Raw genomic sequence first — 20269 nt, forward strand, 5'->3', positions numbered from 1 at the left:
TTAAGATGGTGAGGTCTCAATTTTACAAAAAAAATTATACAAGAAGTCGATATAGGTGGATATTTATGTAACAATTATAAACAAAAAAAAAAAAAAAATTAATTAATAAGTAAAATGTTTTACACTTTGAGATAAGTTAACATATTTATTATTTATATTATATTTACATTAGTGATATTTTATTTCTTATATTTCATGAATTTTTGTATAATATAATGGACAACTCATCCTTGTCAATGTCAAATCTATGAAAATATAAAAATATTGATGAAAATGTAAAAATATTGATTGCAAAAGCAATTCCAAACGAGGCCTAAATCGCCAGAAGAAAAAAAAAGCTTCAATCGTTTGATTTTATATCTAACAATATCTTTCCAACAAGTCTTTAAAACTTCAATGAAAAAAAGTGAGCATACTTATTTAAGCGATCCACAACCAGAATAATATACCTTTTCACAATCCTTTTAATCACTCAACAATAAGGCTCAAAAATAGATCTTTTATTACTATGTAAAAACTTTAAATGACCTTCTATTGTTATGAAAAATAGACAAGAAAGAAAGTGTTGTATTTTAAACCAAGAGTGGAATAGTGAACTCCAAAAAGTTATTAAGTTCATGAAGTTGTGAATTTCTTGGCCCACAATGTAAAAAATTGATAAGATATAAAATTGTTGTTTTTTAGTAGTGAAATTCAAAAACTTAAAATTCAAAAACTCTTTAGACAACTGATCTCGAGGCCAAATATTGAATTCACGTGTTGCCCAAAAAATGTCAAGCTTGGATTAGGGTAGAAATCTTACTTTGATGTTCTTTTTAGAACAATAATAGATATATAGTAAGTTTATTTCATAGTGAAGAAAACGAGTAATTCTAAATGTTAGAAACTATTACAGTTCCCTTTTTACCCTCCCTTCGAGTAGGATATAGACTCTATGAATGGAGGTCTCAACACTTTTCTAAACAAACATACTAATTTGACATCAATTGCTACAAAAATTCGATTGAAACTCGCTCACTTACACCTTCAAACTCACCTCTCTCTTATATACTTGTGCTATATTCCAATATATGTAAACAGTGAAAACAAAGAAAATTTTGAAAAAACAGACGACGCAAGTATAAAATCTTAACTTAATCCAGTTAGCCGTTGATTACACATTTGCACAACTGCCCCCAACAGCGCAGAAAATCACTGAATATTGGGCCTTTGATTAACTTTCCTCTCCATTCCATTAGGGTAGCTTCACCGTCTTGTCATGAGTCCTCACTTTTCTGTACATTTCACCGCTGAAATATTACATCAACCAAGTCCACTTTATGGGTGAAGCTAGCCAACTCTTTGAATCACATTTCGGCATGAATTGATGAAGCAAATTGAAAGAAGCTGCGGACAAGATAAATAGCATAAGCCACACCAAGGTTTTTGGAAACTGTCTAAAGAACGCAACAGAAGGAAATGTTCCGAACATGATAGCATAGCATTTGGACTCACAATGATAAAGTTGCCTCAGATGTTGATCGTTGCTTCCCAGAGCCTCAGAAGGCCATTACGACCGCCAGTGCATATTCGTTTCCTTTCGAGGTCTGAAGATGCACATCGTACCTGGATGCAAGCAATAGGTGCATTAAAACGGAGAACATTTTCTTGAAAATTAAAAATAAAAATACTAAAAATCGAAACAAAGAGAACTAGGAAAGCAACATCACTGTGGACAAGGAAAGATTGTTCTACTACCGTAAAACATTCTTAACATTTGAATATTGCATATAGTTCTTGCTCTCTATCCTCATTAGCCTGAGTGAAGGAAGTCACTAGGCAACTACTAATTTCCTTCTGTCTTCTCAGTTTATGTAAAGAGAAGGTATAAAACCGTTTTTCCAAGGATTGAATAGAACTGATACATTAAAAAAAGAAGAAAAAACAGAACAAAAAGACCGTCAAAAGAGTCCACCGCCTAAGAATTTGAAAAAAGAGAACTTCATACCATGGCTGCAGTCTTTTGTGGGGTTCTGTACAGTTGCCACCCAGCCATTCTTGCACCCGTGTTTGAGAAGCCACCAAGTCTCTCTTGTGGCCGATGAAAGAGAGACATAGAGTTATCTGCCGCTCCAATTCCTAACCAATGTTCCCCAGCACTGACGGACAGTATGGCAGCACTATGAATGGTGACATTCTTCACACATCTAATACCCCCTGCATATACAACCAGAAAAGTTTGCATCACAGTTTCACGTGATTAAGAAAATGAAAAAGTTCCACACGAACAAAAGTTTATAATTGACACTTGATGATGTAGAGAAAGTTAAATAAGTGAAAAACATCAACATCAATAACTTCAACATTTTATATGGATAATTTACCATCCTCATTTTCCCAAAAACGAAGAAGTCCATCAGTTGAACCTGAAAGGAAACATGTAGCCATTATTTCAGTTTTGCTCTTCCATATAACTTTAACTGCATTAGTACCCTGAAGAAGCCAAGTTAAATACCAGTTATTATTCCTTTATCCAGTGTAGAATACTCAACGGCCAATATTGGGCCAGCATGGCATGCTAGAACAGCATCACATGTTCCTCGAGAAACAGACCACAATCTAGCGGTCCAATCATCACTACCAGTAATTATGGTGTCTCCTACCATTCTTATTGAGCTGCACATATGCCATATGTGTATTAACTGACCAATATATTAAAATATCCAAAGATGCGATGAGAGAAAAGCCAAGAAAAACAAAATTGTGATCTCTACATTATTGTAGCTGAAGACGCTTGGCCTCTCTATCTAGAGTGTCCACCATGCTTTTAAACTTAGGTTTAGAGATCTATTCATTCATTAATATTTTTATTTTCCAGCCTGCAAGTTAGAATTTGAGCCTTGTATTTTTACAATGCATTTAGTTGGTGGGCTGGTAGTTTAACTGGTTTCCGACATTTTGAACCTATAGATTTATAAATATTGGCTCCATAAGGTTGCATTAATATCTTTTTTCAAATAAATAAAAATAACTACTGTCTGTTATATATACACCACTTACCGTATCCATTTCGTATGACCTAAAAGCTTGTGCATTTGCCGGCCAGCACGGATGTCCCAGATATTTGCTACTCTGAAATGCGAGTATCCAGTACATAGATAACAAGTTAGTGACCATATAATCTCAAACGACTTGAATAGAACATATCTCATTTCAGACAATTAACAGCATATCTCTGCCACCCTCTAAATCAACATATACAGCAAATATAATTTCAGTGAATTAACATACGTATCTCTACCACCAGCAGCCAATATTCCCGTGGAGTCATCATATTCCATGCATAGAACTGCACTAGAGCAACGACCAACAGTTGCCACACAAGTATCAGTTCTGACATCCCACATCTTTACGGTTCCATCATGCGCAGCGGTAAGAACACGTTCACCTGATAGCATACGCACACAACTGACCTGCAAAAATCAACGTATGACACATTTAGGCATTGCAGATTCCATTTAGTTAATAATACGGGTCTTCACAAGTTTACTCCTTCAAATATTTCAATGTCGCAGCCTAAAAGAAACTAAAATGAGATATGTTCTAAGTCAATATATGACATATTTCATTCAGGCGTTTTAGTAAACTTCTTTATAAGAATCTTAGAAATTTAAAAAAATAATAAAAAAATAAAAAAAAAAACCTGTGCATCGTGGCCTTTCAGCTCTTCTAGAAGCTGGGTTGTTTGCTTATCCCATACAATAACTGACTGGTCATCAGACCCAGAAACTACTTTTCCTCGATCAGAATTAATCGCACGAACAGGTCTGTACGCTTGCAAAAAAGGGGTACAGAGAGGGATTTATATAGGTAAAACTGAAAAGACTATGCACGTGGGAGTAAACTTTTCTAGAAGAAATGGAGCAAATCAAACTGATCGCTCAGAATGAGAATTTAAGAAGTTAAATGAAGTACCCTGTGTGACCCTTTAAAGTTGCTCGCAATTCAGAACCACGAAGACTTGGATCCCATATCTTGACCTAAGAAATTTTGAAAAATATTCTTCAACACTTCATTAATCCATATGCCATAAAAAATCTCTAGCACAAATGGTTCCCCCAAAGATGAGAACAATGAGACATCAAGATTTTACCGAGCAGTCTGTGCTTCCACTAATGAAGAAACCTGCATCCTCACGGTCTCCCACTAAGTCCCACACCTCCCTTTTCGTAACACAATGAAGTGTCGTTACAGCTCCACTATGACCCCTAAGAATGCGAATATTGCTTTGAACTTTTTTCTGGCCAGATGAGGATAAATCTTGTCTTTGAGGAGTAGCACTCTCACTCGTGGCTGAACACAAAAGGACAAACAAACAACGCAAACTTGTTGATTGTACTGCTGATATTAATCAACAAAATCTTGATAAAAGCTACATATGAGGCACTGACCATCAGAGGACCAACGGCCACTACGACCCAAGTTAATCCTTGCAGATGTATCCCTGCTGAACATGCTCTGGACCCAGCTTCTTCCAACAACAGAAGCCTCCGCAGGCTGCTGATTCTGATCAGATCCATCTTTGGGACGTGGAGATGGCAATGCATTGGCAGATATGGACTGAGACTTAACAGAAGAGAGTCCCCAATAACTAATGCGCAGCTGCTGGATATGGGATAAAAAACCTCGGAGCTTTATCTGAAAATCGTTTAAGTAGGATTGTAAACGAGAGAACATGTATGGTAATGCAACTGCTAAACCTAATCCAAGTTTAACATTTTCCAAACTGCAGCTTGCATGTGACATTATGCATGCAATCTACAGGATCCAGAATGAAACCCAGGTTAAAAAAATAATACACAGCCAACCATCTTTAGAACTTTTCTTAGTTGCAGATGAAGCAAGGGTTGAATACATGTAGTAGCTGATGTGAAAAGTTTTGGAATGCATTTGCAGATAATGATGAATCAGATAAAATGATATTTGACTTACAAGTTGCTTGTATCCAATGCTGTTTTTCTCCGCAATTGTCTCAGTCATGTACCAAGCATCAGTGTCAGGAAGCCCAAGCCCAGCCTTCCAAGTAGGCAATAAACTGAATTAAGTTTCTTCTTTTTCTTTTTTTGTGGTGGGTGGGGTGGGGTGGGGTGGGGGTCATTGCAAAAACGAGTGATAAAACAAGTCGAGTAAAGTAGCGTTTTATTCACGCTATCACACAAGGTCAGGGCGAGGAGTACCATATGTGATGCCATGACAATTAGCTGTGCAGAAACCAGAGATGCATAATTGGCGCTTCTGCATTCAAAATAAGATAGAATAAAAACAAGTTAAAATCTACATGAAAGAAGTAAGAGAGAACATCTGGAAGATGGTAGGGAGATACAAATTACCAATGCCCATAGATTATATCTTGGGGGGGAGGGCGAATTTTGGGATGATTAGGGGAGCAATGGTGAAAAATGCAAAGATGCTAAATGTCAGCCGTTGGTCCTATGAGAAGTCAGATGGAGGAAGAACAAAGAGTATGAGCATGTTCAACAAATAGACTGATGAGTTGGAATTATGTGGAAATTCTATGATTTATGGCCACTTAACTAGGTCCAACCTAAGGGAAACCCAAGAGGTCCACCGTTTGGATTTTTAGCTTCTCATGGATGGGTGGTGAAGTTTATGGGCTCCAGACTATCGAAGAAATCAAGAATTGTATAAGACCATGTTCCTATCCTATAAGAAATAGGATTTCATCTTGAGGACTCTATCCTTTTATGTTAATATTTGTGGACCCTGCAACGGGACTTTGTGAAATCCATGGAGTTCTGATGAAGAACAAAGAACTCCTGGGTGGGTCTAAACTGCATCATCAAAAGTAGGAAAAATTGAAAGATCTGAAGGAATGAATTTAAAAGGAGGAGCTGGAAAGACGTCAATAAAAATCGAGAAGAATCTGGTAGGTTGAGAAACTTTGATGTGGCCAAGCTAGCAACCATATGAAGTCAACCTGAAAGATAAAGTCCTATTTAAAGTATTTGAGAAACTTCAGGAGTGAAACGATTGATTAAACCTGAGGTTTAAAAATACACCTAGCCTAAAAAATTATATAGAGCAGCCACAGATACAAAATAATAAGAGAATGGCGAAGTAATAATTAATTCAGCACTTCATTGCATAAACCATGTAAATCCTTACTTATTTGAAGACCGTTCCATCAAATAATCAAAGTAACCTTCCCAAAACCTGCAGAAATTGAATATCAAGATTTAATCCAAAAAAGTCCAATAACAAATAAGATATTTCATGGTAGGATGGACCAATTCGTGAATAAACTAGCCAAATAATGGTAGGATACTGAAAAATCAAAGAGAAATCACAGATCTACAATGTCACATATAGGCACTTAAGAATAAAATTCAATGTAATTTCACGTTTTCCTTCAACTCAACATATGGAATACAAATATCATTTGTTGATAAATAAGAAAAATAAATTATGAAAATGAGATGAGAAAGAATACTAAAAATCTAACATAAGCAGGGGGGGGGGGGGGGAATCTCACCTTAACTCCTCCCATATAGATAGTGAAATAAGATGGCGTTGGATGTAATCAGGAACATTATTAGGGTCTTTCTTGTACATTTCACCAGACACTTCAAGGGCATCCCTAATTGTCAATAAATCATTTCGTGATGTTGCGCGACTGATTGCTGTTTTTAGCTGATCAGAAAAACAAATTTTAATTTTATTTTAAATATTAAATGTGAAGGAACAGAAAAGAGAACTTCCAAATTCTTATTCAGCTGTACAATGCAAAAGGCAAATACAAACTCTTGTGTTTTCTAAGAACCGTTTGCAATTTCAAGTAACTATGTTCAGGAGTAGTTGGAATAGTTTTGTAAACTCTTGCCAATTCTAAGCTTTATATATCTATATACATTCTTCTTTTAAAAAAAATGTCCCAAAATTGCCAATAAATTGCAACCCAAAATTGTTAAAAGTTTATCATACGTTTGCTTACCAGTTTCCAATTAGGGTGGTTTCATTTAGCTTTCCTATAATTACTCTCTGTTGAGGCGATCTTTTTGTAACCTCAACTTGTTAGACAGATTTTCCCCTGCTTTCTTTTGTATCTTTTCATGACGCCAATGAAAAGTTACTACCACCTTCTCAATAGAAAATAAAATAAAACCCCAACCACATTTCTGAGTCAACGAACCATTTTGTTTCTAGCGAAAGAAAACAATTTTAACTCATCTCAAACAACTTGAATTCCCTCCTTTGATTTAAAAACAATGAAAAAGGCTGGCAATATAAACAAAGTAAATTGCGGAAATCAGTTTCGCACATTTTTAATTATAAAGAATAAGTTGTCATGATAAAAACAAAGTCATATGCATGAAGTTCGTTACTATAAACATGTTAAGTTGCATTCCATACCAATTCTTTCACAGCAATAAATTGTTCATCGGTTAACTGACCAAGCCATCCCTGAGAACACAAAACCAGTCAAACGTTACCCAATACCATCTTGAGATAATGAACCTGTCAATGTCTTCATACCAACTGAACTATAATCCTAGGAAAGTAAAGGACACGACATTTATTTATGATCTTAACTTCCTTAACCTCTCTGTAGGTTTTAGATTGGAGGTGTCACATTCTCATTGTTTTGCTTTACTTTTTTCCTAAATTTTAAAAATTTCTGAAACTATGCATTAAAAGCCTCATGTGAATCGGAGATTTGAATTGGAGGGAAAGAGAAATAGAAAAGGTAATGATAATAATACTGAGAGCAGATATCACAAAATGGGAGTTTGAGCATGAATGACCAACTCTTATTAATCCCACGAGCTACTTACTGTATTTATGTGCTCTCTAATACACTCAACAAACCCACTACCACCAATTCCTTCTGCATCAGACTCAATCAAAGCTGCAAAAAGAAAATCATAAAACGTTCTAATTAAAAAACTAAATGTATTTACAACAGCAGAGACAAATACCACCTCTCATCATAAACCACCAATAAGTCTTAAAAAAAACAAAAGACAAAAAAAGAAAATTACCAAGAATGGTGCCATATTCAAAAGAAGAAAGAGGATCATCAGTTGCACCCAGTTTCAGAAGACGTAACCAGAGACCCTAACCAATAGGAAAGGCCTGAAGTCAATACCTTCTATGACTTGAACAGAAGCAGACTTAGAAGAAACTATTGCAATACAAAGTAAAAATAGTGAACCTGTAGCTTGACTTTTATGTCCAAAACCATACGATCTCTTTCAGCCTGTGAGTTGACAATGTAGTAAATTCCAGGACAAGCCTCAAATTAAATTTAGAAGTTCATGAGTGACATAATGTAAAGAACTTACAGCCCTCTCCATTGGACTGAGGCTTTCTGCTTTCAGATCCTTGCCCATCAGCATAGAAGGTGAACTGATTGCAGAAAGAAATCAAACATTAATGGACAAGTTTGACAACCAATTTATAGCTCTGCAGAATAGTTACAAGATCTTAAAAGTAAATCCATACTTGGGATTATGTTTTCCAGCGTATTCAAAAGCTCCGCTCGCTGCTGCCAGAATTTGTTTTCTCTTTTCTTCCTGCTCCTCAGTTCTGATGTTTGAAGGAAATCTATCATAAGTGTACTTGGCACCAGAACCTGCAAAGAAAATGGGGGAGAAAAATCAACATCTTAGCACCCATCAAGGGTTTTAAGAATACTTTTATGCCTGTTCAGTAATTATGCGGCTCACCATTCGATCTGAATTTTATATAGTCTTTACCTGATGTTCCCAAATCAGGGTCAGAGATTGTAATGATCTCAGGTTCAACCAATGACGGAAGAATCGAAAGAGGATTCTGACCCCTCCCAATTGCATCTTGTAACTTGTCAAGAATATTGTTATTACTTTCATCGGAACCTATGCATCTCTCTAGATAGTCTAAAAACCCTTGAGATTCCAGGAACTGAGTTATCTGAAAACAAAATGAAAGTACTAGGGCCATTAATTTATGAACCCAAATATTGGAGGGAACAAAGAAAACTTTCTTGGAAAATATTGTGGCATTCGCAGAAGCAATAAGATAGTATCATGTGAACTATCTATATGAAGATAAATCGGTTTCATTAATAATTCAAAACATAAGTACAAGAAGGATGATGTGCAAAGGATTAATTAGATGGCATTACCATGGGATCTTCTGGTTGATTAGTTGATCGTGAACGCTTCTTCAAGAATGCTTGTGTATTGAAGACATCAGACGCATTGCTATCCTGATTAACAATTTTCATTGAAGAAAATTGTATTAAATTATGAAGCCAAACCCCCTATTATAAATGTTTTTGAGAGAGAGAGAGAGAATTACGTACTATAAAATTGCGATAGCCACTTAAGAGTGATGCAAAAAATTTTAAAAATATCAATCTGCAAGAAGGATAGGAAAAATATTATCATACTCGAGCTTTGTTTATGAAGTCAAGTCCATGCAGATCATGTTAAATTTAGAAATCATACTCCAAATAAAAGTTTACTTCACGTGCCTATGCCCTAAAAACATTTCTTGCATATATATCATAGAGATCCAAGACCGACAACATCATTCAAGCATATAATAGTCATATACATTGCATACTGACTACTTCAGATGCACATATGCTAAGAATTATTACTAGTTTCTGAAATGTCACTTTTATAAATAATCTACAGGTCCATATATTAGTACATTCATACATATTATGATAGCCAAATCAATGCAGACGGGTGATAACAATTTACAACCATGCCGTATGAATTTAAGTGATGAAAAGGCATAAACGGTAAGCCATTTATCATTTCAGATCTCCAATATTCAATAATAAAGAAAAGTAGCACACAAATCATAACTTATACCAAGTGAAACTACTTTTTACTACTGAGAAAAGAACTTGAAATAAAATAAACCATCTGGATATACATGGTGTCCCAAATTAATAAAACTTGTAAAAAATGTTCAGATGGAGCAATGAGTCTATTAAAAAACATATGCCATACTTGTTATGCAGTCTTGAGATTGAGTTTGATATTTAAGAAACAATAAAAGTAAAACTAAGATCTTGAATCTCCAACAAGTATTTAAGGTTCTTCACAACAATCACAAAAGCCAAAACCCTAAGGATATAGACCACAAAAATAATTATCACAGAGGAGTATATGGAAAATAACATAGAAGTTGATCAAATGCAAGTAAACTTTCAGAGAGAGAGAGAGAGAGAGAGAGAGGGGAAAAAGAAAAAAAAAAGTAGGAAAGCTAAAAGTACTTCATAATTACAAGTCTTGACACCCAATTATCACCTAAGCTGAAGGTCATGGTCTTCTCCCCAAGGCTTGCTGCTACCTCTAGGGTACTGCTCAGATGAGCTACGCAAATCAGACCTTATTTGGTCTATACTAACAACATTGGGATGTAATAACTTCATTAACTCGCTACGCAAAGATCCAAGTTCTGGTTCTGGAATAGGTGGTATTTCCTCAGTAGTTGTGATACAATTATACTCAAGGTCCACTACAACAACCTAAGGTTTCAAAATAAACAAACAGTAAGCATTTAGCTGATTTAGTTCACTACATAATTTCATGATAGAAACATCAAGATTTCACAAAATATTTTAAGGAAAAGAAACAACTTATAGAAAAACAGTAAAAGTATCAGTATTCCTGGAAGCTCCAACCCACAAATCTAGTTCGTAATGGTCTTTTTATTGAATCCCTTTTGTGATTAATTATAATTGGAGTGGGTTCTTAAAAGCTCTATGGTGAATGGGGATATCTTCCATTACTTGTACTACATCAATGAAAAAAATAATTAAAAAAATCGTGTGTAAGAGACCACAAGGGAAAAACAAAAAAAAAAAAAAAAGGAGGAAAAATTACTTTTTTGGTCCCTAGGTTTTGAATCTAGTTTTTATTTGGTCCCTAGCTTTCAAAATGTTATACTTTTAGTTCTTAAGTTTTGAGTTTCATTTCAATTTAATCTCTAAGTTTCAAAATGTTTCACTTTTTTAGTACTTAAATTTTGAGTTCTGTTTTAATTTGGTCCCTAGGTTTCAAGATTTACACTTTTAACCTCGATTGTTCACTAAGACCATGTTTACTTCATTGGAAACGTAATCCATCAATGGTAATCTGAAAAGTGGGCCCTATTTGATTACGTTTGTTGTTCTTTACCAGGGTTTTATAATCGTAATGAAATGTCGGTCTTACTATAAAATCCATAATCAACAAAGACAATCCAATTGCAGTGGTGAGGGTGAGCGATCCGATTGCCATTGAAAATTACATGGGACCCAATAATGTTTTTGAAATACTTTTGAAGGATTTTCAGATTTTAACATCACATGTCATCAATTATCGTTTGAATTGCTTTGGGTTGTCCGTAGCGTGGCTTCAATAAGGGGTGCTTGGCTCACCAACATGAGTTGAGGTGAGCTGGTATAATATACCAACACAATATTTGGCCCACCAACTTTAAATGTTGGTGGAGTTGAGTTGGTATATTTTACCAACTCACCACAACTCTCCCTTCTTTCAATGTTTTCAGTAGCTCCATTTATCGGCCACTATCGGAGACTATTGCTACCACATTCCGAGAACTAACTCCAGGCTCCCACAACCACCTCCGATGACAACTCCAACGACCAACGTTGTTAACCAATTCCAGCCTCTAATAACCACCTCCGATGACAACTCCAGTGACCCAACTTCGACTACCACCTTCGTGCGACCAACTCCGACGATCAATTTTGAGCTCCAGCGACTACCTTCGACAACAAACTCCAATGACCAGCTCCGATGACCACTTCCAACTACAAACTCTGACGAAAATCACCTTCAATAACTATCTTCGAGCGAGCAACTCCATTGACCAACTTCGAGCTCCGACGACAAACTCTAGCGAAAATCATCTTCGATGACCAACTCTCACGAACACCTTTGCACGACCAGCTTCGGGCTCTGAAAACCACCTCCGACAACAAACTCCGGCTACCAAGTCCAGTACCACCTTCATGCAACCAACTTTAGGCTCCGACAACCACCTCCAACTACAAAACTCCAGCGAAAATCATCTTTGATAATCAACTTCAACAACCACTTTTGACTATTATAAGACCGATGATTGTTAAAGTATGTTGTAGGGTTGTTGGTTATATAAATAATAGTATTTTGTCTACATTAAGTGTAATATTTATACATAGAAATTTGTAAAATATATTTTTATTTAATTGAATTCACATATCAAATGAGTGTTAATAATATCTGGAAAAGTATGTATGTAGTTGAATTGTATGGAACACATAACAAAAAAAAATAACCATAAAATGGAGATTGTTTTCTAGGACATTTTTTGGCAAGAAATAGTGAAAAATAGAGATTTGTTCTCTGACGAATCTCCAAATTTGGAGGAATTGAAAGTGAAATTATTAAAGAAATGTGGTGACATTCCATTGGTTGCTAAGATGATGGAGGAGATTCAATTAAAAAAATTCATGACAAAGTAAAAATACAGAGCAACAGTAGAAAGAAGAAGATAATGAAATTTCATGACAATCGACTGCCCTATCTCTTATGCCGTCATCGATTGGTTTTTTGGACACATCATCTCATATCCGGTCTTCCCGTTCGCAAGCGACCTTGGGTGTTTTTTTATTTTTAGAGGCTGCCAATTGAGTCATCTTTTCCGATGAGGCTGTTGTCTTTGTGAGTTAGTTTTGTTTTAACTTTGTTTTTTGGTTAGTGGTGTTAAAATCCAGTCACACACAACATGTCCGACAAAAAGTCATCAATGGCCAAAATTTCTGACAACCGTCAGCTTTCAAATGTCCAAATCACCACAACTGACTTAATGGGGACAATTTCCTTCGTTGGTCCCAAAGCGTTCAGATGTATATTCGTGGACAGGAGGTTGGATATCTTACCAGTGACAAAAAGGCACCTGCCAAGACGGATCCATTGTTTACTACTTGGGATGCTGAAAATTCCATGGCTATGACATGGTTGGTCAATTCCATGATTGAAAAAATATGTTCCAACTAAATGTGTTATTCGACCGCAAAGGATTATGGGACAATGTCAACCAAATATATCCAGACCTTGACAATCAATCACCAGTACCAGAGTTGAATCTCAAGCTAGGTGATATCCGATAAGAAGGAGACACAGTTCACAATATTTTCACAAGCTGACAAGAATTTGGCAAGGCTTAGATCTTTTTGAAAGTTATGAATGGGAATTGACTAAGGATCACGCACATTACAAGAAGGTAGTAGAGGACGGCCGTGTCTACAAATTTCTCACTAGCCCCAATGATGAATTCTATGAGATTAGAAGTAGAGTTACCAGTAGAAAACCTCTCCCCTCCATCAATGAAGCTTTTTCTGAGGTTCGCAGGGAGGAAAGTGTGTTATGTTGGACAAAAAAAGTGCAGATTCCATTGAGACATTTGCTATGATGATTGATGCCACTGCCAGTAAGGCTTCTCTGCCACCAAACAAACCCCGAGTATGGTGTGATCATTGTAACAAACCGTGCCATACTCATGAGACTTGTTGGAAAATCCATGGGAAGCCTACAAACTGGAAGAACAACAAGCCACGTGACAAAGGTAACAATTAGTCCGCACCTCCTATTGCTAATAGTGTTGACTCCAATCCATTCAGTTAAGAGCAAATTGATCAACTCCTGAAGCTGTCAAAGATCAATTCGCCATCGGGTAATCCTAGTATTTCCTTGGCACAAACAGGTAACTGTCCTCGAACTTTTTCTTGTCTTAATTCATGTCCGTGGATCATAGATTTTGAAGTTTCAGACCATATGACTAGTACATCTCACTTTTTTTTACTCATATTCCCCTCTATATAACACTGAGAAAATTCGATTTGCAAATGGTAGTTTTAATTTTATTGCAGGAAAAGGAACTATTTGTCTGACCGAAAAAATTACATTACAATCTGTACTCCATGTCCCTAAATTAGCCTGTAATTTATAATCTGTGAGTAAACTTTCTAAAGACACTAACTAAGCCACTAACTGCCCTATCATTTTCTTTGCAGCTCATTATTTGTTTCATGATCAGAATTCGAGGGGAGATGATTGGACGTGCTAGAATACTTGATGGTTTTTACTACTTTGATGACCCTCTGACTAGTGATAAAAAAAAGTTCAGGACTTAAGTTGCGTTAGTTCTCCCTCTGTTCAAGAATCAATCATGTTATGGCATTTTAGACTAGGACATCCTAGTTTTTTCTATTTGAAATTTTTGTTCCTAAACTTATTTAAAGAAATTGATTGTTCAATTTTTCAATGTGAAAGTTGCATCTTTGTTAAGAATCATCAAGCCACGTATTTACCAAAATCTTACAAGACTTCCAAACCGTTTCACTTATTCCATGGTGATGTTTGGGGTTTGTCAAAAGTTTTAACACAGTGGAAAACGTTGGTTTGCTATATTTATTGATGATCACACTCGATTAACGTGGTTCACTTGTTTACAAAAAAAATCTGAGGTCAAAGATATCTTTGTTCGCTTTTATAACATGGTTGAAAATCAATTTCAAACTAAATTAAGCATTCTACACTCTGATAATGGGACTGAATACTTCAATGAATTTTTGGTTGATTTCTTCAAGGAAAAGGGCATTTCTCATCAGTCCACCTATCATGATACTTCCCAACAAAATGGCATTGTTGAACGGAAAAATAGGCATTTACTTGAAGTTGCTCGTGTGATTATATTTTATATGCATGTTCCTCAGTATTTGTGGGGTGATGCAGCTCTCACATCTGCCTACCTTATAAATCGAATACCTTCTAAAATCTTGAATTTTAAAACACCTTTAAATCAATTTAAGGATTTTTTTTCCTACTATTCATTTGTGATCCAATTTACCGCTTAAAGTCTTTGGGTGTACCGCTTTGTTCATATCCCCAATTTTTCTCGGTTAAACCTTGACCCTAGAGCTCTTTTAAGTGTATTTTCTTCGCATATGCCTCTGATAAAAATGGATATAGATGTTTTGAACCCTACACTAGAAAATACATTGAAAGTAAGGATGTGGTGTTTCTAGAAAACAAACCATTTTTTGACAAAAATTCTCTTTAGGGGGAGATATCCAACTTAGAAGATAATTTTTGGGATACATCTCCTCTTCCTTCTATGTGTTAAGACCATCCAAAGCAAAAACTATTTAAATACTGAGATGTTTAAAACAGTTGAAACGCAAAATAAAAGGCAAAAAGTTTCTCTTACCTATCTTTGGCACTTGAGGCTTGGCCTCATTGATCTCAATAAGATTAGGAGATTGGTCAAGAGTGGACTTCTAAGTTAGTTAGAAGACAACTCTTTACCATGTGTGTCATGCCTTGAGGGTAAGATGACCAAAAGATTTTCTATAGGAAAAGGTCTTAGAGCCAAAGAATCCCCATAAACTCGTGCATTTAGGTCTCTGTGGTCCGATGAATGTCAAAGCACAAGGAGAATATGAATATTTCATCAGTTTTATTGATGATTATTCTAGGTATGACTATGTTTACCTAATGCATCACAAGTCCAAAACCCTTGAAAAGTTCAACGAATGTAAGACAGAGGTTGAGAACTTGTTAGTTAAAACAATTAAAACACTTCAATCAGATCAAGGTGAAGAGTATATGAACTTAAGATTTCAGAACTATTTGATATAACATGGAATCCAATCTCAACTTTCAACACCCGATACACCTCAGCAGAATGGTGTGTCGGAAAAGAGAAATAAAACCTTGTTGTGGACATGGTTTGGTCGATGATGAGCTATGCTCAAGTGCTTGATTTGTTTTGAGGATATGCAGTAGAGATTGTTGTATACATTTTGAACATGGTTCCTTCCAAAAGTGTTTCTGAAACAGCATATGAGTTATGGAAAGGCCATAAAGGTAGTTTACGTCACTTCAGAATTTGGGGATGTCATGCACATGAGTTGATGCAAAACCCAAAGAAATTGAAACGCCATTCAAAATTATACTTATTCGTAGAATACCCAAAAGAAATGAAAAGTGATCTGTTTTATGATCCTCAAAATAAAAAAGTGTGTGTCGACAAATGCTACATTCTTAGAGGAAGACCACATGAGAGATCAACAAACTCGCAGTAAACTAGTATTGGGTGAAATTTCCAAAGAGGCTACAGATAAATCGACAAGAGTTGTTGATCAGGCCAGTTCTTTAACAAGAGTTGTTGATCAGGCCGGTTCTTTAACAAGAGTTGTTGATGAAGCTAGTAATTCTGGTTAGTCACATCCTTCTCAAGAGTTGAAAGTGTCTCGACGTAGTGGGAGGGTTGTACATCAACCCGACCATTACATGGGTTTAACAGAAACTCAAGTCGTCATACCTGATGGTGGCATTGAGGATTCATTGACCTATGAACAGGCAAAGAATGATGTAAACCAAGACCAGTGGATCAAAGCCATGGATCTCGAAATAGAGTCTATGAACTTCAATTCAGTCTAGGAACTTGTAGATTAACCAAATGGGGGTAAAACCTATTGGTTGTAAATAGATCTACAAGAAGAAACGAGACCAAGTCGGTAAGGTACAAACCTTTAAGACTCAACTGGTGGCAAAGGATTATACTCAGAGAGAGGGGGTGGACCATGAAGAAACCTTATCCACTGTCGCCATGTTAAAATCGATTAAAATACTCTTGTCTATTGCTAGATTTTATGATTATGAAATTTGGAAAATGGATGTCAAGACAGTCTTTCTGAATGGCAATCTTGAAGAAAGTATCTATACGGCTCAACCAAAGGAGTTTATTGAACAGGATTAAGATCAAAAAGTTTGCAAACTTAAACGATCCATTTATAGGTTAAAACAAGCATCCAAATCCTGGAATATAAGATTTGACACGCGATCAAATCTTATGGCTTTGAGCAGAATATTAATTAATCTTGTGTCTACAGAAAATTGTCAAAAACCATTGTAGCTTTCCTAGTGTTGTACGTTGATGACATCCTTCTCATTGGAATGATATAGGATTCCTAACTCGTTAAGCAATGGTTAGCAACCAAATTCTAAATGAAAGATTTAGGAAAAGCTCAGTATGTTCCTAGAATCCAAATCGTTCAGAATTGCAAGAACAGAGCATTAGCCCTGTCTCAAGCATCATATATAGACAAGATGTTGTCGAGATATAAGATGCAGAATTCCAAAGGGGGATTATTACCCTTCAGACATGGAATTCATCTGTCGAAGGAATACTGCCCTAAGACACCTCAAGAAGTTGAGGATATGAGACGTATTCTCTATGCATCAACAGTTGGTAGTCTGATGTATGCTATGTTATGTACAAGACCTGAAATATGCTACGCAGCGGAAATAGTCAGTAGGTATCAGTCAATCAAGGATATGAATGTTGAAATATGGTGCTTTAGCCCTAAGGGCATATTTGTCTTTTTACTTTATGCCTACTAAATTAGGGTTTCCCCTCATTCTATTTATATCTGAGGTTGGGGTCTCTTGTACGTGTGACATTAAATAATAAAACTCCTCTATCGTGGTTTTTTCTCCCTGTGTTGGGGTTTTCCACGTAAGTCTTGTCTTGTCTCTTTTCTCTCTCCTTATCTTTCAATAATGACCATTGGACTGTCGTTAAAAATATCCTCAAGTATCTTAAAAGAACGAAGGACTATATGCTCATGTGTGGCGCTAAGGATCTAATCTTTATAAAATACACTGACTATGATTTTCAGACTGATCAAGATTGAAGGAAATCTACATCAGGATCAGTGTTCACTCTAAATGGAAGAACAGTAGTTTGGAGGAGTATAAAGCGAGGTTATATTGTTGACTCTATCATGGAAGTGGAGTACGTAGTTGCATGTGAAGCGGCAAAGGAAGCTGTATGGCTTAAGAAGTTCTTGACAAATTTGGAAGTGGTTCCAAACATGCATCTGCTTATCACCCTCTATTGTGATAATAATGGCGCAGTTGCAAATTCTAAAGAACCCAGAAACCATAAGCGTGGGAAGCATATTGAGCATAGATATCATTTTATTAGGGAGATTGTGCAACGAGGAGACATGATCGTCAAACAAATAGACTCGGAGCACAACATTGTCGATCCGTTTACAAAGGCCCTCACGGCTAAAGTGTTTGAGGGTCAACTAGTGAGTCTAGGACTACGAGTTACGTAAATCTATGGTAAGTGGGAGAAGACATGAGTTGTGATGCCCTAGTTTATTGTATTTATGTTTTTCTCTCACGCTCAACATTATATGTACATGAACCCACTAGAGTTTTAGTTCAAGTGGGAGTTTATTGGGTTTTATGTCCTAAAACTCGTGCTTTGTAAACCATGAACATATTTTATTTTGCAATAAAGTTGTTACTGAGATTTATTCAATAAAAATGTTATTGAATATGTGAATTGCACTTAAAAACCTTGAATCCAATAAACTAAGAACCCCTGGCTGTGTCATGAATATTTGAACTCTATGTGGAAACATATGAGTGGATCAAGTTCAAGTAATAGCCAAAACGGTCTATAGTATAAGGATTAGGTTGGGTACCTTTTCCTAGAGACACAATGAATGTGGCCCACTTTGTCTTTGATACAAACGATGTGATCCTGAATTATTCATGTGGAGACATGCGAGTGGGGGCATCCTATGCAATGAGTTTGCATAAGACCGGACCGCGAAATAGTCACTTTTACTTTATAACGTCGTTTACTGTTAAGACTGACTATTTCAATACGATGACCTAGATAACTCGATCTTAATCCTGAGTTAAGTATAAACTCCTGTTTATTTAGGATTATCCTTTAATTTGCATGGGTGAGAGTGATCTGAGTTTGCCAACTCAATAAGCCCCTCATTTTAGGGATAAGATCGGGTAGATAGCTGGGGACATAGTCCTGCAAGATGAAATTCACTCCTACCCGATTCTAGGGATACTAGATAAGTTGTTCTCTTAAGTGTTGACTTCGGGTCTTGAACAAGGGACCTTGTTGGGCCGAGAGGGACCCGATTTGATGGTTGGACCACAAACCAATTGTTCATTAGAGGATCAGTGGGGCTTAAAGAACAAGATGTAATTACAGGGGTAAAACGGTAATTTTGACCCAACTGTAATTATGAACAACCTGTGAATGGTCAACTTAATAATCATGGCTATATTAAGTAGATAGAAATATATCTACAGTGAGGAAAGTGCAGCTACTGGACTATAGTGGAGTATCCCGATAGTTAACGAATGTTGGTTAACTAGGTTAAAGAGTTTAGCTATCGCTAAAGCTTAGGTCCATTAGGTCCCTTGCTAGCTCATATTGGACTAAACCTTAGAGCAGTGTAACAAGAGAATTTGAATTGTTCAAATTCGGCTTAGGAAATAACCGCTATTTATATTCGATATACTTAACGTATTATTGTTTAATTATGAATTAAACATAGAGTTGTTTTCAAATATAGGAAAATGAATCAAAATATTTACAAATAACAGCAAATTTTCATGGTCTATCTTGATAGATCATGATAGACCGCGGTAGACTAGTATCTGTATTTATCTGTGTCATGATAAATGCAGATAGAAGTCTATCGCAGTCTATCACAGATAGACTGTGTGATATTTTGCTATTATTTATAAATATTTTCAACAATTTTGTCATTTAAAATAATTTCCCTTAAACAAATTTGGAGAGTTAAAAATATTTAAATTTGATTTAAATATTGCATACATGAATAGGATTCATGATCAGGATTGGTGTTGATTATTAATTTAAAATTTGATATTAAATTAATATTATTAATTTATTAAATTGTTTAATTAATTTAAAATTAATTATATAATTTAATATTTGATATTAAATTATTATTAATTAGATTATTTAATTAATTATTTAAAATTAATTAAAACTATTTTGAATTTTGAATTTTTGGAAAATTAAAAAATATCATGTTAGTGGGTTTATCCCACATTTTGCTTGATTAACACCTCACAAATCCCACTCAAATATTGCTCAATTTGCTGTCAATTAATGGTGATTTGGTAACTCATATTTCCCTCAAGATTCATCACCAATTTGGATCCTACAATCCGTTCTAAGGTCGGAGAATAGTAAGGAAGACTCTAGTGATGGTCCATGAACTATTCGTGATAAAAAAACAACCAAGGGACAGTTTCAATTTTGAGTTACATTAAGGTTTGTTCATGAAACTCTGTTTTTTACAGCTTGGTATTTGCATGCTTAATCCTTAAATTAATGAAATTAAAGTGCTTAAGATCCTAAT

At 35.7% G+C, this 20269-nt stretch overlaps 1 protein-coding gene across 1 annotated transcript in view; it reads right to left on the reverse strand.

Annotated features, from left to right (window-relative positions):
* Nucleotides 1-812: 812 nt before the first annotated feature.
* SCD1 (stomatal cytokinesis defective / SCD1 protein (SCD1)) overlaps nt 813-20269 on the reverse strand; it is a 28910-nt gene continuing 9453 nt past the window's right edge. Inside the window, exons 8-32 of the mRNA XM_090316235.1 lie at nt 10305-10525; nt 9344-9398; nt 9164-9247; nt 8757-8949; nt 8503-8632; nt 8343-8406; nt 8213-8257; nt 8040-8115; nt 7833-7906; nt 7411-7461; nt 6533-6690; nt 6166-6213; nt 5217-5274; nt 4972-5055; nt 4431-4677; nt 4133-4332; nt 3955-4019; nt 3683-3806; nt 3271-3452; nt 3040-3111; nt 2495-2655; nt 2364-2405; nt 1988-2196; nt 1495-1605; nt 813-1386 (exon numbers count right to left, since the gene is read on the reverse strand). Of these exons, the coding sequence (XP_090172361.1) occupies nt 1510-1605; nt 1988-2196; nt 2364-2405; nt 2495-2655; nt 3040-3111; nt 3271-3452; nt 3683-3806; nt 3955-4019; nt 4133-4332; nt 4431-4677; nt 4972-5055; nt 5217-5274; nt 6166-6213; nt 6533-6690; nt 7411-7461; nt 7833-7906; nt 8040-8115; nt 8213-8257; nt 8343-8406; nt 8503-8632; nt 8757-8949; nt 9164-9247; nt 9344-9398; nt 10305-10525 (2739 nt within the window). The 3' untranslated portion in view covers nt 813-1386; nt 1495-1509. The remainder of the gene's footprint in view (nt 1387-1494; nt 1606-1987; nt 2197-2363; nt 2406-2494; nt 2656-3039; nt 3112-3270; nt 3453-3682; nt 3807-3954; nt 4020-4132; nt 4333-4430; nt 4678-4971; nt 5056-5216; nt 5275-6165; nt 6214-6532; nt 6691-7410; nt 7462-7832; nt 7907-8039; nt 8116-8212; nt 8258-8342; nt 8407-8502; nt 8633-8756; nt 8950-9163; nt 9248-9343; nt 9399-10304; nt 10526-20269) is intronic.

The sequence above is a fragment of the Benincasa hispida genome, chromosome 8 (assembly GCF_027475165.1).
Source record: "Benincasa hispida cultivar pf3 chromosome 8, pf3_genome.v1.1, whole genome shotgun sequence".
In the NCBI taxonomy this organism is placed as follows: domain Eukaryota; kingdom Viridiplantae; phylum Streptophyta; class Magnoliopsida; order Cucurbitales; family Cucurbitaceae; genus Benincasa; species Benincasa hispida.